The sequence below is a fragment of the Ranitomeya imitator genome, chromosome 6 (genome assembly GCF_032444005.1).
Source record: "Ranitomeya imitator isolate aRanImi1 chromosome 6, aRanImi1.pri, whole genome shotgun sequence".
Taxonomy (NCBI): Eukaryota; Metazoa; Chordata; class Amphibia; order Anura; family Dendrobatidae; genus Ranitomeya; species Ranitomeya imitator.
In genome coordinates this window covers 550489290-550515637 of record NC_091287.1, presented here as the reverse complement: position 1 = coordinate 550515637, position 26348 = coordinate 550489290, and the positions used below count along the sequence as shown (strand labels likewise).

Below are 26348 nucleotides of genomic sequence, written 5' to 3'. Positions count from 1 at the left end.
TGCTGGAGGACATTGGGGCAGATTGCTGGAGGACACTGGGGCAGATTGCTGGAGACACTGGGGCAGATTGCTGGAGACACTGGGGCAGATTGCTGGAGACACTGGGGGAAATGCTGGACATACTGGGGCACATTGCTGGACACACTGGTGGTAATATGCTGGACACACTGGGGCAGATTGCTGGACACACTGTCTGGGGGCAATGCTGGACATACTGGGGGCAATATGCTGGAGACACTGTCTGGGGGCAATGCTGGACATACTGGGGGCAATATGCTGGAGACACTGTCTGGGGGCAATGCTGGACACACTGGAGCAGATTGCTGGACACTGGGGCAGATTGCTGGACACACTGGGGGCAGGACTGGAGGCATGGGCAGAATGTAGACACGGGGCATGATTGGAGACAAGGGGCAGAATGAAAGACATGGGGCAGGATTGGATCATGGGGCAGGATGGATACGATGGAGACATATGGGGCAGGATGTGGAGATCATATGGGGTAGAATAGATACTCACGAGGGCAGGATGCGAGAACATATGGCTGGAGCCAGGAATGAGACACACGGGGCCAGGATGGGGAATATTATTACCATAGGGGCTTAAGGGATATTATTACTGCAGTGATGTATTTATTTTATTTTTTTGAGGATACTGTTTTAAATGGGGGGCGGTCCTGTTACTGTGCAGAGTGACACTATATCGCCTTTTTTTCTTCATGTGGTGTAATGTAAAAGTTGTGAAAAATTAAGTAATGTGTTCTGCAAGCGGAGCTCGAGATAACTGTGTTATTTCCTGCAGAAACGAGTCCTGGCTGGAAGAAATGATGGCGGTCTGTGCTGGATGAAAGATGAAGGACTTCACCTAGAGACGTCACTGGTGAGTCAGTGTTACCTATACACTGACACTATACACTGTATACTATATACAGCGGTCCTGTGTACAATGTCACCAGTGATCACTGTATTACCTATACATTATATACAGAGCTCCTGTGTATAATACCACCGGTGATCACTGTATTACCTCTACACAGACACTGCATACTAAGTACAGATCTCCTGTGAATACTGGCACTTATGGTGATAGTATTGTGTTTTTTTTTGTTTGTTTTTTTATTACTGATCAGTATTGTAGTATTCAGTCTCTATGTGGTCTGGAAATGGTGTTGTGGTATTTGTCCCTTGTATGTGCTATTTGGTCACCAAGTGGTGGTAATATGTGGTCTTGACATGGTGCAGTGGTATTTGTTCCTTGTATGTGATATTATTTGATCACTGTTGTTGTAATTTGTGGTCTGGTCATGGTGCGGTGGTATTTGTTCCTTGTATGTGATGATATTGATCAAAATATACCTAAATTGTATTGCAGATTAACAAATATTTAATAGGTTACAGTAGAGTAGGGCCCGGCCATTTTTCTGGAATAATCTGGTTCGGGTATATCATGACCCCCGTCACATGACCCCCGTCACATGACCCCCATCACATGACCGGGGGGGCCCACAGTGTCTGAACAGCCCGGGGCCCTGGCTACCCTTAATCCACCCCTGGTTAGGAGCATTCCACGGCTACTTCTAGTGTTGTGTTGAGCTTAGGGACTGCGGTCAGTACAGTTACCACTTCCCTCAGAGCTCGTTCCATGTTGCTCCTAGACCACCGCATCATAACAGTACAAGTGGCCAAAAATGAATTAAATGCATCTCAAAAGAAGGAAAAGAAAGTTCTGAACCATTTTTTTTTCTGTGCTCTGGTTTGTCTTTTTTTTCCTCTTGATATCTGGGTGGTTCAGGATATATGCTTTGGTATGGATGTTCAGGGTTTGTTTTCTCGTGTGGATCAACTTGCTGCAAGAGTACAGAGTATCCAGGACTATGTTGTCCAGACTCCGGCTTTAGAGCCTAGAATTCCTACTCCTGATTTGTTTTTTTGGGGACAGATCCAAGTTTTTGAACTAAAAATAACTGCAGATTGTTTTTTTACTTTGAAACGCCGTTCTTCTGGTGATCCCATTCAGCAAGTAAAAATCATCATATCCTTGCTGCGTGGTGACCCTCAAGACTGGGCTTTTTCTCTTGAAACAGGGGATCCGGCATTATTGAATGTTGATGCATTTTTTCAAGCGCTCGGATTATTGTATGACGAACCTAATTCTGTGGATCATGCAGAAAAAACCCTGTTGGCCTTGTGTCAAGGTCAGGAAGTGGCAGAGTTATACTGCCAGAAATTTAGAAAATGGTCTGTGCTCACTAAATTGAATGAAGAGGCTCTGGCTGCTATTTTCAGAAAAGGTCTTTCTGAAGCCCTTATAGATGTTATGGTGGGCTTTCCTACGCCTGCCGGTTTGAGCGAATCTATGTCTCTAGCCATTCAGATCGATCGGCGTCTGCGCGAGCGCAAAGCTGTGCACCATATGGCAGTATCCTCTGAGCAGAGTCCAGAACCTATGCAATGTGATAGGATTTTGACTAGAACAGAACGGCAGGAATTCAGACGTCAGAATAGGCTGTGTTTTTACTGTGGTGATTCTGCTCATGTTATCTCTGATTGCCCTAAGCGTACTAAGAGAGTCGCTAGGTCTGTTACCATTAGTACTATACAGCCTAAATTTCTCTTATCTGTGACCCTGATTTGCTCATTGTCGTCCTTTTCTGTCATGGCATTTGTGGATTCAGGCGCTGCCCTGAACTTAATGGACTTAGAATTCGCCAGGCGCTGTGGTTTTTCCTTGCAGCCTTTGCAGAGCCCTATTCCTATGAGGGGTATTGATGCTACACCATTGGCCAAGGATAAACCTCAGTACTGGACGCAGATGACCATGTACATGGCTCCAGCACATCAGGAAGATTGCTGTTTTCTGGTGTTGCATAACCTGCATGATGTTGTTGTACTGGGTTTTCCATGGTTACAGGAACATAATCCGGTGCTGGATTGGAAAACTATGTCGGTGACTAGTTGGGGTTGTCAAGGGGTACATAGTGACGTTCCTTTGATGTCAATTTCCTCTTCCCCCTCTTCTGAGGTCCCTGAGTTTTTGTCGGATTTCCAGGATGTATTTGATGAGCCCAAGTCCAGTTCCCTTCCTCCGCACAGGGACTGTGATTGTGCTATTAACTTGATTCCTGGTTGCAAGTTCCCTAAGGGCCGACTTTTCAATCTGTCTGTGCCAGAGCATGCCGCCATGTGGAGTTATGTTAAGGAGTCTTTGGAGAAGGGGCATATTCGGCCCTCTTCGTCACCATTGGGAGCGGGTTTCTTTTTTGTTGCTAAGAAGGATGACTCCTTGAGACCCTGTATTGATTATCGTCTTCTTAAAAAGATCACGGTCAAATTCCAATACCCCTTGCCTTTGCTTACTGATTTGTTTGCTCAGATTAAGGGGGCTAGTTGGTTTACTAAGATCGACCTCCGAGGGGCATATAATCTTGTTCGTATTAAACAGGGTGACGAATGGAAAACTGCATTTAATACGCCCGAAGGCCATTTTGAATATCTTGTGATGCCATTTGGGCTCTCTAATGCTCCATCTGTGTTCCAGTCTTTCATGCATGATATTTTCCGCAATTATCTTGATAAATTCATGGTCGTATATTTGGATGATATTTTGATTTTTTCCGATGATTGGGAGTCTCATGTGAAGCAGGTCAGGATGGTGTTCCAGATCCTTCGTGATAATGCTTTGTTTGTGAAGGGGTCTAAGTGCCTATTCGGAGTTCAGAAGGTCTCTTTTTTGGGTTTTATTTTTTCTCCCTCGTCTATAGAAATGGATCCTGTTAAGGTCCAAGCTATTCATGACTGGATCCAACCCACATCTGTGAAGGGCCTTCAAAAATTTTTGGGCTTTGCTAATTTCTATCGCCGTTTCATTGCCAATTTTTCCAGTGTGGTTAAGCCCCTTACTGATTTGACGAAGAAAGGCGCTGATGTGACGAATTGGTCCTCTGAGGCTGTTGAGGCCTTTCAGGAGCTAAAACGCCGATTTACTTCTGCCCCTGTGTTGCGTCAGCTGGATGTTTCTCTTCCTTTTCAGGTTGAGGTCGACGCTTCTGAGATTGGGGCAGGGGCCGTTTTGTCTCAGAGGGAGTCTGGTGGTTCTTTGATGAAACCGTGTGCTTTTTTTTCCACAAAGTTTTCGCCTGCGGAACGCAATTATGATGTCGGCAATCGGGAGTTGTTGGCTATGAAGTGGGCGTTTGAGGAGTGGCGACATTGGCTTCAGGGAGCTAAACACCGCGTTGTGGTCCTGACTGATCATAAGAATTTGATTTACCTCGAGTCGGCCAAGCGGCTGAATCCTAGACAGGCTCGATGGTCCCCGTTTTTTTCCCGTTTTGATTTTGTGGTCTCGTATCTTCCGGGATCTAAGAATGTTAAGGCTGATGCCCTCTCTAGGAGTTTTTCGCCTGATTCTCCTGGAGTCCTTGAGCCGGTTGGCATTCTTAAGGAGGGGGTGATTCTTTCTGCTATCTCCCCTGATTTGCGGCGGGTGCTTCAGGAATTTCAGGCTGATAGGCCTGACCGCTGTCCAGTGGGGAATCTGTTTGTTCCTGATAGATGGACAAGTAAGGTTATTTCTGAGGTTCATTGTTCAGTGTTGGCTGGTCATCCTGGGATTTTTGGTACCAGAGATTTGGTTGCTAGGTCCTTTTGGTGGCCTTCCTTGTCGCGCTATGTGCGTGCTTTTGTGCAGTCCTGTGGGACTTGCGCCCGGGCCAAGCCTTGCTGTTCCCGCGCTAGTGGGTTGCATTTGCCTTTGCCGGTCCCTGAGAGGCCCTGGACGCATATTTCCATGGATTTTATTTTGGATCATCCTGTTTCCCAGAAGATGTCTGTTATCTGGGTTGTTTGTGACCGGTTCTCTAAAATGGTCCATCTGGTACCTTTGCCTACGTTGCCTTCCTCCTCAGATCTGGTTCCTTTATTTTTTCAGCATGTGGTTCGTTTGCATGGCATTCCGGAGAATATTGTCTCTGACAGAGGTTCTCAGTTTGTCTCTAGATTTTGGCGGGCCTTTTGTGCTAGAATGGGCATTGATTTGTCTTTTTCTTTGGCGTTTCATCCTCAGACTAATGGCCAAACTGAGCAAACTAATCAGACCTTGGAGACCTATTTGAGATGCTTTGTGTCTGCTGATCAGGATGATTGGGTGTCTTTCTTGCCGTTGGCCGAGTTTGCCCTTAATAATCGGGCTAGTGCGGCTACTTTAGTTTCACCTTTCTTTTGTAATTTTGGTTTTCATCCTCGTTTTTCTTCTGGGCAGGTTGAGCCTTCTGATTGTCCTGGTGTTGATTCTGTGGTGGACAGGCTGCAGCAGATTTGGACTCATGTGGTGGACAATTTGACGTTGTCTCAGGAAAGGGCTCAACGTTTTGCTAACCGCCGTCGGTGTGTTGGTCCCCGGCTTCGTGTGGGGGATTTGGTTTGGTTGTCTTCTCGTCATGTTCCTATGAAGGTTTCTTCCCCTAAGTTTAAGCCTCGGTTTATTGGTCCTTATAAAATTTCTGAAATTATTAATCCTGTGTCTTTTCGTTTGGCTCTTCCAGCCTCTTTTGCCATTCATAATGTTTTCCATAGATCTTTGTTGCGGAGATATGTGGTGCCCGTTGTTCCCTCGGTTGACCCTCCTGCCCCAGTGTTGGTTGAGGGAGAGTTGGAATATGAGGTTGAGAAGATTTTGGATTCTCGTTTTTCGAGGCGGAGGCTTCAGTATCTTGTCAAGTGGAAGGGTTATGGTCAGGAGGATAATTCTTGGGTTGTTGCCTCCGATGTCCATGCCACCGATTTGGTTTGTGCTTTTCATTTGGCTCGTCCTGATCGGCCTGGGGGCTCTGGTGAGGGTTCGGTGACCCCTCCTCAAGGGGGGGGGTACTGTTGTGAATTCCACTCTTGGGCTCCCTCCGGTGGTTGTAAGTGGCACTTTTGTGAGTTCTGCTCTTGGGCTCCCTCTTGTGGTTTCAAGTGGTATGGCTGCTCCTTGGAGTTAGCTGTCATCAGCTGCCTCCACTTATCGTCTCTTCTGCTCAGCTATTTAGGCCTGGCTGTTCCTTCAGCCAGTGCCACTTGTAAATGTTTCCTGGTTGGATTCACATCTCTTTGGATTTCCCTGTTATCCTGACCAGTTCAGCAAAGCTTTTTGCTTGCGCTTTTCTGTTCACGGATTGTGGACTTATCCGTTCAGTGCTTTCTATGTTTGTCCAGCGTTATCAGTATGAATTAATTCTGTCTTGCTGGAAGCTCTGGGAAGCAGATTTACCCTCCACACCTTTAGTCAGGTGTGGAGATTTTTTTTGCAAACTCTGCGTGGATTTTTGTAGTGTTTTATACTGACCGCACAGTATTCCATCCTGTCCTATCTATCAAGCTAGACTGGCCTCCTGTGCTCATCCTGGTTTCATTCTGTGTATGTCTTTTTCCTCTCCACTCACAGTCATTATTTGTGGGGGGCTAATCTATCCTTTGGGGATTTTCTCTGAGGCAAGATAGTTTTCCTGCTTCTGTCTTTAGGGGTAGTTAGCTCTTAGGCTGTGACGAGATGCCTAGGGAGAGTTAGGAGCATTCCACGGCTACTTCTAGTGTTGTGTTGAGCTTAGGGACTGCGGTCAGTACAGTTACCACTTCCTTCAGAGCTCGTTCCATGTTGCTCCTAGACCACCGCATCATAACATACATGGTTGCAGCATGTACAACAACAAGTACCTGAATACTCAAGCAACATTCCACCACTGATCCACCCTATAAGGTCTAGGAGGTGCGAGTTGGGTTGTCTTGGTGCAAGTTGGCTGACACTGTTGTGGAGAAAGTGGCTGGGACTGAAAAGGGGTGTCATGCGTCTGGGTTTAAACCCTTGAGCCTGTGCTTTGTGGTTGGCATTTCTGTCCACCGAGCCACGGCAGTTACACCTTTTCTCCAGGGATGATTAGTTTATGTTATCCCTGCTTCAGTCTTTTTAGGGTAACAGGTGTTTTCATTTACTAATGTGTCTGCCTTATCATTTTTCGGGTGCAGCTTTATATAATTTTCCCCTGCTGATATTTCCTACTGGTGATAGTCTCATTTGGATGTCCAGCCATACTGCTGTAGTTTAAGCCAGGCAGTGAAAGACCGGCTAAGGCTTATCTCTTTTCTGTTTATGTTGTTTACTCTGCACCCATCTTCTGCTTCTTTATAGGATGTAGGCGGCATATTCACTGCCAGTATGTACTTAATTCTTTATTTCGTATTTCGTGGTTTGTTTTACTCACTCTGGTATCTCTTTTCATTTCAGCACACTTTCACTTCTGTAGGTAATTTTCACTCTGCTCTGCCCTCTGGTTCTTTAGGAGGAATCTGAAGTGCTTGAAGCCTTTCAGGAAGCACAGGTCCGAGTTGCCATCATCCAGTCTGCGGTTAGGGCTATCTCAGCTCTTACCGTAACCACTAGGGACTGCGGGGTCAGGATCTCTAGTCTGTAAACTGGCAGAGTCAGTTGCAGTGTATAGTGTGTTACCTATTATCCCGAGTGCATTGCGTCGCCATCATAACAGAGTGTGGTTGAGACATCTGTGGATACTGTTTGCCACTGACAAGGAACACAGCAAACTGGCAGAAGGAGGAGGACAGGGTAGGTGAGTATTGGAGATCACAGTCTGGTATTCTTTTTGAACTGAAAAAAGGGTATAAAAAGTAACAAAACAATATATCCCTCAGGTCTCGGCTTTTGATTATTTTTGCCATATGCCCTGAAAGTTTTTTTTGGTGCATATACAATATTCTCATGGCATAATGTGAATACAGCCCATGGATATGGATGCGGTTGAAGAAGGTTTGCATGTGAGTGAAGTTTGCACAGGACATACTTCGCCTGCTCTTATCTGTGTACATTCTGGGTGTGTATGATGCACAGTAGATGCAAAGTTGCAAAAAAACAGTGTCTAAATTAAGAGCAATTGTTATAATATGGAAATACTTCCAACCAATGGTTTACACAGAAATGAAATGCAGCTTGTTTTGGAGTAATGTTCTCGGCCCTCCTCATTGATAATTACACATTCTAAGCTGTGAATTTTGGAGAAAATTGACTTGCACCAAGTGAGCTTCATCTCATCATTAAATATTCCTGTTTAATAAAGTTTCCTTACAATTTACCCTCCCCTATTTACTGAGGCTGGATTTTACATCCCCCCACTATAATGTACCCAGGGCTTCAAGTTTATTTTGCACATCAGGGACTGCGAAGGCGAAAAGTTGAGGAGGACAATGAGATATGTGTGCGCCTCGGAGGTGGCTGCATAACAACCTCTTTGTGTTCAGTACAATTATCTGGAACTCTTTAAATTGAGAATATGAACTCCTACACAGCCGTCCCTCAGGATCAGCGCCGGGAGCAGAGTATGGAGGGATCAGTCATGATCTGGGATCACTTAGACCCTGAGTACAAGTCATATTGTGCAGAAATCTCAAGGATTTTACTGGAAAAACCTACGGCAGACGACTCCCCAGCTGCCCCAGATTCTAATAAGGTCCAGTTTTTGGGGGTATTTCCATACTATGCTGTCATTATCATCTCCATTCTGCCTGGCACAAGGCTTCTCTCTTGTTCCAGACTCATGGCATCATTTCTAACCTACTAATCCTAGTCATAAAAGTCTGGCACAATCGCTCCAGAATAGTGCCCCCATAACCATTGCAATAAAAGCTTCCATGTCATTTGGGATCCAGGATTGGAGCAAATACAAAAAAAATAAAGTGAATGAATGGCACTCTGGAGGGCAATGGTTGCCACCTTTATAGAGGGACAGTAGTTGTCATTCTTATGCAGGCACTTTTTTGGAGGCTGTCACTATTATGGGGACCAAGTGACTAAACTGAGGAGAGTGGGGCTCAGAGTGCCATGCGGACACATTGGCTGGCACTATTATAGAAGCACCACTGCATGGCTGCTAGTCTTCTCATGCAGGCACTTTTATGGACATACATGTGCTCTCCATGTTTTGTCTCTTGAGTTTTTGGACACCTAGGGCTTTTTCTGATGATGGCGCATTGCACCATAAAACACAAAAGATCTTCGTCTTTTTTGTAAGCCTCCATATTTCTGGAGAGTTAGCAAATATGAGTAATGGACCCATGTGCTAGAATAGTAGCCCCATTACACCCATACGTAAAAAGCCAAAGGCCTCATTCAGACATCAATTTTTCTCACGTACAAGAAAAACGGACAGATTATTTTGATCAGACTTTGGTCAGTTTTTCTTATACATTGAGAAAAAAAATAAATAAGAGTTTTTCCACCTTCTCCTTTCTGATAGTCCGTGAAAATCGGACCACGCTTGGATGTCATCAGCGTGTGGTATGATTTTTTTCACAGACCCATAGACATTGCCGATTTTGAACTGACCCTTGATTCTAAATCGGACATGTCTCCACGATTGTCCGGTCATGTGAATGAACCCTTATAGTATCACAGCTACGAGTGCTATTCATGCAAACAACGGATAACACTTATACACGAAAATCAATAGTATGAATGAGCCCCAAGGCGGAGGAAAAGGAGAGGCTTCAGACTGAGCCTTGATCCGCAGCATGCAGCTATGCAGCGTGACGCAGGCAATGTGTAAATCCCAGCAGCGAGCAGTGAGAGTCAGAGTTCACAGGTTCAGAATAGCTTTAGGCTGTGATCAGACAGACGTATAAAAATTGGGCTAGTCTTTCTGCCCTATGTGCTCGTCCACATCACGGACGTGTGCAGAAATTACCTTCTATTCTGCACTATTCTAGTCTGTATGGAGAATGAGAATAGTGCATGCTGCGATGCTATACACACGGACTATCGATTCCAAAATGTGAAGACACAAAAGAGCACAGTGAGGTCAAAAATACTCTGTTGTAAAAAAAAAAAAAAAAATCACAGTAATAAGCAAGTGCTAGTCAAAAGATGGAAAAAACAGGGTATTTAGTTGATACGTTTTTTTGCAAAAAAATATATACTAAGCTGCTCCACCAATCGTCAAGGTATACCCATATAGAGCAGTCCTACCTAATGTATATAATCCCTATCTGATGTATTTAAAAACCTGATCATCTGTATAGTACCTGTATAAGCAGGGATCAGAGAGGGAATATCCATGTGGACATGCTGGATGGAGCAGCTTTGATGCAAATGACTCATATGGAGTGGTGGACTCCCTAGTCTTGTAGAAACAAGAGAACAATTATAGAACCAGAAACACATGGGCTACTTGCACATTGAACAAGTCTGTAGGAACCTGTTCACACCACCAAGAAACTTGAAGACACAAAACAGCACAGTGGGGTCAAAAATACTCTGTTGTAAAAAAAAAAAAAAAAATCACAGTAATAAGCAAGTGCTAGTCAAAAGATGGAAAGAACAGGGTATTTAGTTGATACGTTTTTTTTTGCAAAAAAATATATACTAAGCTGCTATCGATTCCAAAATGTGCACGACCACAAGCTGGAAGACTGGGTTTAGACGAATGTTTTTTTTAGCCAGAGTGCTGTGTGTATCCACAATCCATTATGGCACAGTAACAAACTGTGCTAAAATCATGGCAGCGTCCAACACACACATCGCATGCAAGCCCAATGCGGGAAATAAGTGGCCGACACTCGGATAAATGGCTGGATTCCAACCATGTTGAAATTCTTACAATTATCTTGCACCTTCTTCAGTATAAAAACACTGACCGTGACTCATGACGCTGTTCTTTCCCTGTCCAGGTCTTTACCTATGTGGCTTACCACAAACTTGGACCGGAATATGTGTAATCAAACCCAACAGTGCCCCTGACCACAACCAAAAGCCTCCGTCCACTGTACACACAGAATATAATTGGTGCTGCGTAACACTGTATTCTCCATGGGTTTCACCCCTCGGTTCACATTGATGCCATGGCTCCCACACTCGGGGCTCGTGCAAACCACCGATTATACTGGGCGAGTTCTATATGTGTTTTTCACGGATAGCACTTGTACCCATGTTGTTCTACGGGGCTGTGCACATTTCTGATTTTTTCCGCGGATCGAGTGGTCCGAGGAAAGAAATCGGAGACTTGTCTGATTTTGAACCGAGTGTAGGAATACAAGAATATAAGTCCCTGAGAAAACATTGGATCAAAAGTGGATAATATCTGACTGCAGATCGATTTTCACGGACTGATAGAATGGAGAGGTTGGAGAAACTTTTCTATTTCCCCGCCTATGAGAAAAACTGACGTCACTCTGATCAAAGTATGGTCAATGTCTGATCAGAATAATGGGATGTAGAGAAAATGGTCTTGTGCACTTACACTCACGGAGGAAATTTCCAGTGTTGGCGTCCACTCAAACTTACACTACTCCACAGCAAATTCCACTATGGGGTCAGTCTGGCCTCCTGTGTAATGTCTAAGCCTAGAACCTAAGAACTTATGGTAGTTCTTCTCTCTTCTATGAAAGGCGGACAGATCCAACAATACCCCGTCACAGCCGAATCTCAGGAGGCTTGAAATAAGAGGTGAATGCGGAACAATAATGGTATACTTGATAACTTTTGGTGCTTCTTGAGGTCTGATGAGTTCGGCGCATGCAACGAGAGGTGAAAATTTGCTTCATAGGTTCCTTTTTTTTTTTTTTTAGACCATGACCCCATGTACTCCCCGTTTCCCACCTAATGTGCATTTGGAAACTCAGGGCTTTGTCTCACAAGAAATCTTGATGCTTTGCAGGAGGTTTCAGGAGGCTTTGCCACGTGCCCAGGAGATTTGCCAACTCTTTTTTTTTTCTGTAAGATTTATGGACATTTTGGGAAAACTGGCAAGTGTACGTAATGACCCATGCACTAGGATAGGAGCCTTGTTATGTCTAGGCATTACAGCTCAAGGCCAAGAAAAACGGAATACGAGAGGCTGCAGACTGCGCCCTGTACCGCAGCAATGTTAGTCCACGTGAAAGTTGTCAGGTTCACAGGGTGAGGTGGATCCTCTAGCCTCAGGACTGGGTGGGCATACGGACCACCGGCATTGATGCAGCAAGCATGGAGGCACGTGAGCAGCGATGACTTGGAACATACAGGAATATCAAGATCAGCAGGACAGATTAAGTGAAACTGAGCAGGGATGAATGCAAGTTGAAAAGTTCAGTTAATGGAGGAATCCAAACATGGAGTCTCAATCCCAAGACACAGGTGTGTGGAGATGATGTCATTGATCCTCTCAAGGCAACCTGCACAACCTGACGTGGAGCACAACAGAGAGCAGCGGACCCAGGGGAAGGAAACGGAGTCGAGACAGGTGTGTAACACATGTGCCAAAAAACCCTTTTTCAACAAGGACCTTAGGTCCATTTGGAAACCATTGCAGCAGACACTATTGTCATCCATTTTAGGTAAGAGAACATTGCATGTGATGACGAGTGGTTCTGGCATCCGTTCTCGATGATGAAGTCACGTCAGCAATTTGTGGACATTACTGGCCTTACAGTATAATAGTACACGCTAATAAATCCAGCACATTTTCTCTACTGCTATTATCCACATCCCCTTCTAAAAAGGTGTAAAAATTGCATAAAGAGCACAATAAATTTGGTATTCGTCACACTCCATAGCTTTGTGTCAGAGCTCTAGTGCGTTGTGCGTGTTACTAAATAAATCTTTCTCATTGTATTAAAAAAAGGTACCATAATTATTTTGGGGATGGTCCATACAAAAAAAATTGTGTATATTTTCAAATTTGTCACAGATCTATGCCAAAGTAGACGAATTATAGATCTAAGACCTGAGCGAAGTGAAGCGCTTTTTTTGCTGACTGAGCCTCATAAACAGCGCTGACCTTGCACATCACGGCTTCCGCCTTGTTCCGATGGTTTACTCAAAAAATAATGATCACAATATAATCTTCTCATTTCCCACTGCTGCCGCTTCCTCCTGAAGGAAGGTTCATAAAAAAACATCCATACAGCTACTTTTTGTTGCCCCTGCCTCCTCATTCCCATAGGCTTAACTTATCTTCTATGGCTCAAGGATGCATGGAGCAAATGTTAGAATTTAGTGGCCAGTTCCAAGTCGTGGTGGACTATGGTACAAATAAAATATTAAATCGTCATTAGTCACATGGTAAAGACATTTTAAGAAATTGTTTTTTCCAAATCCTTTTATGTTTACACTGAATATGAGATGTAGTTTATTCCGGGAGGAGTTTTCTTCTGTCCTCTTTGTTGCCCCCTGTCTGATGATTTACTGTATAGCAGGGCTAATAAATTGCAAATTATGCTATTCACTGTTTGTTTTTAGGAAATTTTCTAAGAATATATTTTCCTATTTTTGGCTATCTCTTGTTCTCCCCAATAGTCAGATAAACAGGGGCCATCCTCCCATTCAAAAGGGCAAAGCGGCCAAAGGCAGCGACATATAACATTCTGACCAGTATGAATATTGTGGGAATAAGGACATTTAAGTCCTGCCCCATAGACCAACCCAAAAATGCCCCTATCCTTCTGAGAACGCATTGGCCCATCCCATAGACCTGTCCAGGAATGCCTATGACGCTACTGAGATTGCCCACCAGCAAGCCAGGAATGCCAGCCTCAGTACACAAGGAATGCCAACAATCCTACTGAGACTGCCCCCTGCATCCAGGAATGCCATCGACCCTACTGAGGCTGCCCCCAAGCACACCAAGAATGCCAACGACCCTAGTGAGTGTGACCCCCAGCACACCAGGAATGCCAATGACCCTACCGAGACTGCCCCCAGCAGGCTAGGAATGCCAATGACCCTCCAGAGGCTGTCCCACCAGCATGCCAGGATTTACAACAATCGTACTGAGACTGCCCCCTGCACTCCAGGAATGCCATCGACCCTACTGAGTCTGACCCGCAGCACACCAGGAATGCCAACAACCCTACTGAGGCTGCCCTCCAGCACATCAAAAATGCCAACGACCCTACTGAGTCTGACCCCAGCACACCAGGAATGCCAATGACCCTTCTGAGACTGCCCCCAGCAGGCCAGGAATGCCAATTACCCACCAGAGGCTGTCCCACCAGCACACCAGGAATACCAACGGCCCTACTGAGACTGCCCCCCAGCACGCCAGGAATGCCAATGACCCTCCAGAGGCTGCCCCACCAGCACGCCAGGAATACCAATGACCCTACTGAGACTGCCGCCCAGCAAGACAGGAATGCCAGCAACCCTACTGAGACAGCCCCCCAGCACGCCAGGAATACGAATTACCCTACTGAGTCTGCCCCCAGCAATCCAGGAATGCCATTGACTTTACTGAGGCTGCCCCTCAGCATGCCAAGAATTAAAATGACCCTATTGAGACTGCCCTCCTTAACACAGGAACGCCAATGACCCTACTGAAACTGCCCCTAGCATGCCAGGAATGCCAATGTACACATGCACAGTGCGCCCCCCGAATCTGCAAGCCAGCACCCAGCAACAGTAGAGATTTTTCCTATTGGTTAATTGATTCAACCAGCGGTGGATACCGCGTTGATGTTCTCCTTCGATCCACGTCTTTTCGGAGCTGTTTGATACCAGTATCGCTAGATGGAATTGTTCCTGGATACTTTATATAATAGAATACTCTCTGTTATGAAAGGCAATTCAGAATCACAATGGACATGGAGGTCAGAGCACATACAGTGAACTGACAATAACCCAAAATAATAGAACGAGCTCTGAGACGTGGGAACTCTGCAGACCGCAATCCCTAAGCCTATCAAACCACACTAAAGGTAGCCGTGGAGCGCTCCTGACCAGAACCTAGGCGCCTCGTCACAGCCTGAGAAACTAGCTAATCCTGAAGATAGAAAAATAAGCCTACCTTGCCTCAGAGAAATTCCCCAAAGGAAAAGGCAGCCCCCCACATATAATGACTGTGAGTAAGATGAAAACACAAACATAGAAATGAAACAGATTTAGCAAAGTGAGGCCCGACTAGCTGAACAGAACGAGGATAGGGAAGATAACTTTGCGGTCAGCACAAAAACCTATAAAAAACCACGCAGAGGGGACAAAAAGACCCTCCGCACCGACTAACGGTACGGAGGTGGTCCCTCTGCGTCTCAGAGCTTCCAGCAGGCGAGAAAAACCAATAAAGCAAGCTGGACAGAAAAATAGCAACAAAATAACATAAGCAAAACTTAGCTTTGCAGAGCAGCAGGCCACAGGAATGATCCAGGGAAAAAACAAGTCCCACACTGAAACATTGACAGGAAGCATAGATCAAAGCATCAGGTGGAGTTAAGTAGAGAAGAAGCTAACGAGCTCACCAGATCACCTGAGGGAGGAAACTCAGAAGCTGCAGTACCACTTTCCTCCACAAACGGAAGATCCCAGAGAGAATCAGCCGAAGTACCACTTGTGACCACAGGAGTGAACTCTGCCACAGAATTCACAACAGTACCCCCCCCCCTTGAGGAGGGGTCACCGAACCCTCACCAGAGCCCCCAGGCCGACCAGGATGAGCCACATGAAAGGCACGAACAAGATCGGGAGCATGGACATCAGAGGCAAAAACCCAGGAATTATCTTCCTGAGCATAACCCTTCCATTTAACCAGATACTGGAGTTTCCGTCTCGAAACACGAGAATCCAAAATCTTCTCCACAACATACTCCAATTCCCCCTCCACCAAAACCGGGGCAGGAGGCTCAACAGATGGAACCATAGGTGCCACGTATCTCCGCAACAATGACCTATGGAATACGTTATGTATGGAAAAAGAATCTGGAAGGGTCAGACGAAAAGACACAGGATTAAGAACCTCAGAAATCCTATACGGACCAATAAAACGAGGTTTAAACTTAGGAGAGGAAACCTTCATAGGAATATGACGAGAAGATAACCAAACCAGATCCTCAACGCGAAGTCGGGGACCCACACGGCGTCTGCGATTAGCGAAAAGTTGAGCCTTCTCCTGGGACAAGGTCAAATTGTCCACTACCTGAGTCCAAATCTGCTGCAACCTGTCCACCACAGTATCCACACCAGGACAGTCCGAAGACTCAACCTGTCCAGAAGAGAAACGAGGATGGAACCCAGAATTGCAGAAAAACGGTGAAACCAAGGTAGCCGAGCTGGCCCGATTATTAAGGGCGAACTCAGCCAAAGGCAAAAAGGACACCCAGTCATCCTGATCAGCAGAAACAAAGCACCTCAGATATGTTTCCAAGGTCTGATTGGTTCGCTCGGTCTGGCCATTAGTCTGAGGATGGAAAGCCGAGGAAAAAGACAAGTCAATGCCCATCCTACCACAAAAGGCTCGCCAAAACCTCGAAACAAACTGGGAACCTCTGTCAGAAACAATATTCTCTGGAATGCCATGCAAACGAACCACATGCTGGAAGAACAAAGGCACCAAATCAGAGGAGGAAGGCAATTTAGACAAGGGTACCAGATGATGGACCATCTTAGAAAAGCGATCACAGACCACCCAAATGACTGACATCTTTTGAGAAACGGGAAGGTCAGAAATAAAATCCATAGAGATATGTGTCCAAGGCCTCTTCGGGACCGGCAAGGGCAAAAGCAACCCATTGGCACGAGAACAGCAGGGCTTAGCCCGAGCACAAATCCCACAGGACTGCACAAAAGCACGCACATCCCGCGACAGAGAGGGCCACCAAAAGGATCTAGCCACTAACTCTCTGGTACCAAAGATTCCAGGATGACCAGCCAACACCGAACAATGAAGTTCAAAGATAACTCTATTCGTCCACCTATCAGGGACAAACAGTTTCTCCGCTGGGCAACGATCAGGTTTATTAGCCTGAAATTTTTGCAGCACCCGCCGCAAATCAGGGGAGATGGCAGACACAATTACTCCTTCCTTGAGGATACCCGCCGGCTCAGATAAACCCGGAGAGTCGGGTACAAAACTCCTAGACAGAGCATCCGCCTTCACATTCTTAGAGCCCGGAAGGTACGAAATCACAAAGTCAAAACGGGCAAAAAACAACGACCAACAAGCTTGTCTAGGATTCAAGCGCTTGGCAGACTCGAGATAAGTCAAGTTCTTATGATCAGTCAATACCACCACGCGATGCTTAGCTCCTTCAAGCCAATGACGCCACTCCTCGAATGCCCACTTCATGGCCAGCAACTCTCGGTTGCCCACATCATAATTACGCTCAGCAGGCGAAAACTTCCTGGAAACGAAAGCGCATGGTTTCATCACTGAGCAACCAGAACCTCTCTGCCACAAAACAGCCCCTGCTCCAATCTCAGAAGCATCAACCTCGACCTGGAACGGAAGAGAAACATCTGGTTGACACAACACAGGGGCAGAAGAAAAACGACGCTTCAACTCTTGAAAAGCTTCCACAGCAGCAGAAGACCAATTGACCACATCAGCACCTTTCTTGGTCAAATCGGTCAATGGTTTAGCAATACTAGAAAAATTGCAGATGAAGCGACGATAAAAATTAGCAAAGCCCAGGAACTTTTGCAGACTTTTCAGAGATGTCGGCTGAGTCCAATCATGGATGGCTTGGACCTTAACAGGATCCATCTCGATAGTAGAAGGGGAAAAGATGAACCCCAAAAATGAAACCTTCTGCACACCAAAGAGACACTTTGATCCCTTCACAAACAAAGAATTAGCACGCAGGACCTGAAAAACCGTTCTGACCTGCTTCACATGAGACTCCCAATCATCCGAGAAGATCAAAATGTCATCCAAGTACACAATCAGGAATTTATCCAGGTACTCTCGAAAGATGTCATGCATAAAGGACTGAAACACTGATGGAGCATTGGCAAGTCCGAACGGCATCACGAGATACTCAAAATGACCCTCGGGCGTATTAAATGCAGTTTTCCATTCATCACCTTGCTTAATTCGCACCAGATTATACGCACCACGAAGATCTATCTTTGTGAACCAACTAGCCCCCTTAATCCGAGCAAACAGATCAGATAACAATGGCAAGGGGTACTGAAATTTAACCGTGATCTTATTAAGAAGGCGGTAATCTATACAAGGTCTCAGCGAGCCATCCTTCTTGGCTACAAAAAAGAACCCTGCTCCTAATGGCGACGATGACGGGCGAATATGCCCCTTCTCCAGGGATTCCTTCACATAACTGCGCATAGCGGTGTGCTCAGGCACGGACAAATTAAACAATCGACCTTTTGGGAATTTACTACCAGGAATCAAATTGATAGCACAATCACAATCCCTATGCGGAGGTGGGGTATTGGACTTGGGCTCATCAAATACATCCCGATAATCAGACAAGAACTCTGGGACCTCAGAAGGAGTGGATGACGAAATTGACAAAAATTGAACATCACCATGTACCCCCTGACAACCCCAGCTGGACACCGACATGGATTTCCAATCTAATACTGGATTATGGGCTTGTAGCCATGGCAACCCCAACACGACCACATCATGCAGATTATGCAACACCAGAAAGCGAATAACCTCCTGATGTGCAGGAGCCATGCACATGGTCAGCTGGGTCCAGTATTGAGGCTTATTCTTGGCCAAAGGCGTAGCATCAATTCCTCTCAATGGAATAGGACACTGCAAGGGCTCCAAGAAAAACCCACAACGCTTAGCATATTCCAAGTCCATCAAATTCAGGGCAGCGCCTGAATCCACAAATGCCATGACAGAATATGATGACAAAGAGCAGATCAAGGTAACGGACAGAAGAAATTTTGACTGTACAGTACCAATGGTAGCAGACCTAGCGAACCGCTTAGTGCGCTTAGGACAATCAGAGATAGCATGAGTGGAATCACCACAGTAGAAACACAGACCATTCAGACGTCTATGTTCTTGCCGTTCAACTCTGGTCAAGGTCCTATCACACTGCATAGGCTCAGGTTTAAGCTCAGGTAATACCGCCAAATGGTGCACAGGTTTACGCTCACGCAAGCGTCGACCGATCTGAATGGCCAAAGACATAGACTCATTCAAACCAGCAGGCATAGGAAATCCCACCATGACATCCTTAAGGGCTTCAGAGAGACCCTTTCTGAATATTGCTGCCAGCGCAGATTCATTCCATTGAGTGAGCACTGACCACTTTCTAAATTTCTGACAATATACCTCTATCTCATCCTGAGCCTGACAAAGAGCCAGCAAATTTTTTTCTGCCTGATCCACTGAATTAGGCTCATCGTACAGCAACCCAAGCGCCAGGAAAAACGCATCAATATTACTCAATGCAGGATCTCCTGACGCAAGAGAAAACGCCCAGTCCTGAGGGTCGCCGCGCAAAAAAGAAATGACGATCCTAACCTGTTGAATTGGGTCACCAGAAGAGCGAGGTTTCAAAGCCAGAAATAGTTTACAATTATTTTTGAAACTCAGAAATTTAGTTCTATCTCCAAAAAACAAATCTGGAATAGGAATTCTATGAAAGGCAATTCAGAATCACAATGGACATGGAGGTCAGAGCACATACAGTGAACTGACAATAACCCAAAATAATAGAACGAGCTCTGAGACGTGGGAACTCTGCAGACCGCAATCCCTAAGCCTATCAAACCACACTAAAGGTAGCCGTGGAGCGCTCCTGACCAGAACCTAGGCGCCTCGTCACAGCCTGAGAAACTAGCTAATCCTGAAGATAGAAAAATAAGCCTACCTTGCCTCAGAGAAATTCCCCAAAGGAAAAGGCAGCCCCCCACATATAATGACTGTGAGTAAGATGAAAACACAAACATAGAAATGAAACAGATTTAGCAAAGTGAGGCCCGACTAGCTGAACAGAACGAGGATAGGGAAGATAACTTTGCGGTCAGCACAAAAACCTATAAAAAACCACGCAGAGGGGACAAAAAGACCCTCCGCACCGACTAACGGTACGGAGGTGGTCCCTCTGCGTCTCAGAGCTTCCAGCAGGCGAGAAAAACCAATAAAGCAAGCTGGACAGAAAAATAGCAACAAAATAACATAAGCAAAACTTAGCTTTGCAGAGCAGCAGGCCACAGGAATGATCCAGGGAAAAAACAAGTCCCACACTGAAACATTGACAGGAAGCATAGATCAAAGCATCAGGTGGAGTTAAGTAGAGAAGAAGCTAACGAGCTCACCAGATCACCTGAGGGAGGAAACTCAGAAGCTGCAGTACCACTTTCCTCCACAAACGGAAGATCCCAGAGAGAATCAGCCGAAGTACCACTTGTGACCACAGGAGTGAACTCTGCCACAGAATTCACAACAGTACCCCCCCCCCCCCTTGAGGAGGGGTCACCGAACCCTCACCAGAGCCCCCAGGCCGACCAGGATGAGCCACATGAAAGGCACGAACAAGATCGGGAGCATGGACATCAGAGGCAAAAACCCAGGAATTATCCTCCTGAGCATAACCCTTCCATTTAACCAGATACTGGAGTTTCCGTCTCGAAACACGAGAATCCAAAATCTTCTCCACAACATACTCCAATTCCCCCTCCACCAAAACCGGGGCAGGAGGCTCAACAGATGGAACCATAGGTGCCACGTATCTCCGCAACAATGACCTATGGAATACGTTATGTATGGAAAAAGAATCTGGAAGGGTCAGACGAAAAGACACAGGATTAAGAACCTCAGAAATCCTATACGGACCAATAAAACGAGGTTTAAACTTAGGAGAGGAAACCTTCATAGGAATATGACGAGAAGATAACCAAACCAGATCCCCAACACGAAGTCGGGGACCCACACGGCGTCTGCGATTAGCGAAAAGTTGAGCCTTCTCCTGGGACAAGGTCAAATTGTCCACTACCTGAGTCCAAATCTGCTGCAACCTGTCCACCACAGTATCCACACCAGGACAGTCCGAAGACTCAACCTGTCCAGAAGAGAAACGAGGATGGAACCCAGAATTGCAGAAAAACGGTGAAACCAAGGTAGCCGAGCTGGCCCGATTATTAAGGGCGAACTCAGCCAAAGGCAAAAAGGACACCCAGTCATCCTGATCAGCAGAAACAAAGCACCTCAGATATGTTTCCAAGGTCTGATTGGTTCGCTCGGTCTGGCCATTAGTCTGAGGATGGAAAGCCGAGGAAAAAGACAAGTCAATGCCCATCCTACCACAAAAGGCTCGCCAAAACCTCGAAACAAACTGGGAACCTCTGTCAGAAACAATATTCTCTGGAATGCCATGCAAACGAACCACATGCTGGAAGAACAAAGGCACCAAATCAGAGGAGGAAGGCAATTTAGACAAGGGTACCAGATGGACCATCTTAGAAAAGCGATCACAGACCACCCAAATGACTGACATCTTTTGAGAAACGGGAAGGTCAGAAATAAAATCCATAGAGATATGTGTCCAAGGCCTCTTCGGGACCGGCAAGGGCAAAAGCAACCCATTGGCACGAGAACAGCAGGGCTTAGCCCGAGCACAAATCCCACAGGACTGCACAAAAGCACGCACATCCCGCGACAGAGAGGGCCACCAAAAGGATCTAGCCACTAACTCTCTGGTACCAAAGATTCCAGGATGACCAGCCAACACCGAACAATGAAGTTCAGAGATAACTCTATTCGTCCACCTATCAGGGACAAACAGTTTCTCCGCTGGGCAACGATCAGGTTTATTAGCCTGAAATTTTTGCAGCACCCGCCGCAAATCAGGGGAGATGGCAGACACAATTACTCCTTCCTTGAGGATACCCGCCGGCTCAGATAAACCCGGAGAGTCGGGTACAAAACTCCTAGACAGAGCATCCGCCTTCACATTTTTAGAGCCCGGAAGGTACGAAATCACAAAGTCAAAACGGGCAAAAAACAACGACCAACAAGCTTGTCTAGGATTCAAGCGCTTGGCAGACTCGAGATAAGTCAAGTTCTTATGATCAGTCAATACCACCACGCGATGCTTAGCTCCTTCAAGCCAATGACGCCACTCCTCGAATGCCCACTTCATGGCCAGCAACTCTCGGTTGCCCACATCATAATTACGCTCAGCAGGCGAAAACTTCCTGGAAAAGAAAGCGCGTGGTTTCATCACTGAGCAACCAGAACCTCTCTGCGACAAAACAGCCCCTGCTCCAATCTCAGAAGCATCAACCTCGACCTGGAACGGAAGAGAAACATCTGGTTGACACAACACAGGGGCAGAAGAAAAACGACGCTTCAACTCTTGAAAAGCTTCCACAGCAGCAGAAGACCAATTGACCACATCAGCACCTTTCTTGGTCAAATCGGTCAATGGTTTAGCAATACTAGAAAAATTGCAGATGAAGCGACGATAAAAATTAGCAAAGCCCAGGAACTTTTGCAGACTTTTCAGAGATGTCGGCTGAGTCCAATCCTGGATGGCTTGGACCTTAACAGGATCCATCTCGATAGTAGAAGGGGAAAAGATGTACCCCAAAAATGAAACCTTCTGCACACCAAAGAGACACTTTGATCCCTTCACAAACAAAGAATTAGCACGCAGGACCTGAAAAACCGTTCTGACCTGCTTCACATGAGACTCCCAATCATCCGAGAAGATCAAAATGTCATCCAAGTACACAATCAGGAATTTATCCAGGTACTCTCGGAAGATGTCATGCATAAAGGACTGAAACACTGATGGAGCATTGGCAAGTCCGAACGGCATCACGAGATACTCAAAATGACCCTCGGGCGTATTAAATGCAGTTTTCCATTCATCACCTTGCTTAATTCGCACCAGATTATACGCACCACGAAGATCTATCTTTGTGAACCAACTAGCCCCCTTAATCCAAGCAAACAGATCAGATAACAATGGCAAGGGGTACTGAAATTTAACCGTGATCTTATTAAGAAGGCGGTAATCTATACAAGGTCTCAGCGAACCATCCTTCTTGGCTACAAAAAAGAACCCTGCTCCTAATGGCGACGATGACGGGCGAATATGCCCCTTCTCCAGGGATTCCTTCACATAACTGCGCATAGCGGTGTGCTCAGGCACGGACAAATTAAACAATCGACCTTTTGGGAATTTACTACCAGGAATCAAATTGATAGCACAATCACAATCCCTATGCGGAGGTAGGGTATTGGACTTGGGCTCATCAAATACATCCCGATAATCAGACAAGAACTCTGGGACCTCAGAAGGAGTGGATGACGAAATTGACAAAAATGGAACATCACCATGTACCCCCTGACAACCCCAGCTGGACACCGACATGGATTTCCAATCTAATACTGGATTATGGGCTTGTAGCCATGGCAACCCCAACACGACCACATCATGCAGATTATGCAACACCAGAAAGCGAATAACCTCCTGATGTGCAAGAGCCATGCACATGGTCAGCTGGGTCCAGTATTGAGGCTTATTCTTGGCCAAAGGCGTAGCATCAATTCCTCTCAATGGAATAGGACACTGCAAGGGCTCCAAGAAAAACCCACAACGCTTAGCATATTCCAAGTCCATCAAATTCAGGGCAGCGCCTGAATCCACAAATGCCATGACAGAATATGATGACATAGAGCAGATCAAGGTAACGGACAGAAGAAATTTTGACTGTACAGTACCAATGGTAGCAGACCTAGCGAACCGCTTAGTGCGCTTAGGACAATCAGAGATAGCATGAGTGGAATCACCACAGTAGAAACACAGACCATTCAGACGTCTATGTTCTTGCCGTTCAACTCTGGTCAAGGTCCTATCACACTGCATAGGCTCAGGTTTAAGCTCAGGTAATACCGCCAAATGGTGCACAGGTTTACGCTCACGCAAGCGTCAACCGATCTGAATGGCCAAAGACATAGACTCATTCAAACCAGCAGGCATAGGAAATCCCACCATGACATCCTTAAGGGCTTCAGAGAGACCCTTTCTGAATATTGCTGCCAGCGCAGATTCATTCCATTGAGTGAGCACTGACCACTTTCTAAATTTCTGACAATATACCTCTATCTCATCCTGAGCCTGACAAAGAGCCAGCAAATTTTTTTCTGCCTGATCCACTGAATTAGGCTCATCGTACAGCAACCCAAGCGCCAGGAAAAACGCATCGATATTACTCAATGCAGGATCTGCTGACGCAAGAGAAAACGCCCAGTCCTGAGGGTCGCCGCGCAAAAAAGAAATGACGATCCTAACCTGTTGAATTGGGTCACCAGAAGAGCGAGGTTTCAAAGCCAGAAATAGTTTACAATTATTTTTGAAACTCAGAAATTTAGTTCTATCTCCAAAAAACAAATCTGGAATAGGAATTCTCGGTTCAAGCAAAGAATTCTGGACCACAAAATCTTGAATATTTTGAACTCTTGCCGTGAGCTGATCCACACATGAAGACAGACCTTTAATGTCCATTGCTACACCTGTGTTCTGAACCACCCAAATGTCTAGGGGAAAAAAAAGACAAAACACAGTGTAAAGGAAAAAAAAATGGTCTCAGAACTTCTTTTTTCCCTCTATTGAGAATCATTAGCACCTTTTGCTTCCTGTACTGTTATGAAAGGCAATTCAGAATCACAATGGACATGGAGGTCAGAGCACATACAGTGAACTGACAATAACCCAAAATAATAGAACGAGCTCTGAGACGTGGGAACTCTGCAGACCGCAATCCCTAAGCCTATCAAACCACACTAAAGGTAGCCGTGGAGCGCTCCTGACCAGAACCTAGGCGCCTCGTCACAGCCTGAGAAACTAGCTAATCCTGAAGATAGAAAAATAAGCCTACCTTGCCTCAGAGAAATTCCCCAAAGGAAAAGGCAGCCCCCCACATATAATGACTGTGAGTAAGATGAAAACACAAACATAGAAATGAAACAGATTTAGCAAAGTGAGGCCCGACTAGCTGAACAGAACGAGGATAGGGAAGATAACTTTGCGGTCAGCACAAAAACCTATAAAAAACCACGCAGAGGGGGCAAAAAGACCCTCCGCACCGACTAACGGTACGGAGGTGGTCACTCTGCATCTCAGAGCTTCCAGCAGGCGAGAAAAACCAATAAAGCAAGCTGGACAGAAAAATAGCAACAAAATAACATAAGCAAAACTTAGCTTTGCAGAGCAGCAGGCCACAGGAATGATCCAGGGAAAAAACAAGTCCCACACTGAAACATTGACAGGAAGCATAGATCAAAGCATCAGGTGGAGTTAAGTAGAGAAGAAGCTAACGAGCTCACCAGATCACCTGAGGGAGGAAACTCAGAAGCTGCAGTACCACTTTCCTCCACAAACGGAAGATCCCAGAGAGAATCAGCCGAAGTACCACTTGTGACCACAGGAGTGAACTCTGCCACAGAATTCACAACAACTCCCGCTCCCATTTTCTACTGTGTATCTCTACTGAGACCTCCTTACATATGTTATCCTCTGGACACCATCGTTTTTCCATGTGTGTGACATTACTCTCGTAGCCACATATCTCTCCAGATATCTCAACTCCTTCTCCCAAGTTATCCTTTACTAATATTTCCTGTGGATGAGAACTGATATCCTCTTGTTCGGCTATATGCCGCCATCATTTAGGTCCTACTGGATTTAAACATAGGACCCCTCAGTCATACACATATAAGTGCCGTTTACACTCCAACATAACAGCAGTCGGTTTACTGAAGAAGGTCTTAATGTTTGACCGAAACGTTTATTTTGCTGGACTGCTACTCTAAGTAATAAATTTTGATTTTCTTGACTACCACTATCCACCAAGTTGAGTGCCAAGTTATTTATTTACTATATTTACTGGTGTGGGAAACCTCTCTTGAGCACCGACACAGCTGTGCCACGTTATACTTCACAATTACCCACCAGAGGCTGTCCCACCAGCACACCAGGAATACCAATGGCCCTACTGAGACTGCCCCCCAGCACGCCAGGAATGCCAATGACCCTCCAGAGGCTGCCCCACCAGCACGCCAGGAATACCAATGACCCTACTGAGACTGCCGCCCAGCAAGACAGGAATGCCAGCAACCCTACTGAGACAGCCCCCCAGCACGCCAGGAATACGAACGACCCTACTGAGTCTGCCCCCAGCAATCCAGGAATGCCATTGACTTTACTGAGGCTGCCCCTCAGCATGCCAAGAATTAAAATTACCCTATTGAGACTGCCCTCCTTAACACAGGAACGCCAATGACCCTACTGAAACTGCCCCTAGCATGCCAGGAATGCCAATGTACACATGCACAGTGCGCCCCCTGAATCTGCAAGCCAGCACCCAGCAACAGTAGAGATTTTTCATATTGGTTAATTTTGATCACTGTGATAGATGCTATCACAGTGATCAAAAGCCAATAAATAGTATGCCTCACCCCCTATCTCATCCCCTTAGTCAGATTACATTTTTTTATTTTAGAACTTTTATTTCTTTCATTCTTTGTCATTAAGATTAGGGTTGGGGTTAGAGTTGAAGTTGGGGTTAGGCTAGAGTTAGGGTTGGGCTTAGGTGTAGGGTTGTGCTTAGGGTTAGGGTAGGGCGAG

The 26348-nt window shown here is 45.8% G+C and overlaps 1 protein-coding gene across 1 annotated transcript in view; it reads left to right on the top strand.

The window, feature by feature from the left end:
- The first annotated feature begins 815 nt into the window (after nucleotides 1-815).
- LOC138643157 (microtubule-associated serine/threonine-protein kinase 3-like) overlaps nucleotides 816-26348 on the top strand; it is a 49335-nt gene continuing 23802 nt past the window's right edge. Inside the window, exon 1 of the mRNA XM_069731978.1 lies at nucleotides 816-879. Within this exon, the coding sequence (XP_069588079.1) occupies nucleotides 844-879 (36 nt within the window). The 5' untranslated portion in view covers nucleotides 816-843. The remainder of the gene's footprint in view (nucleotides 880-26348) is intronic.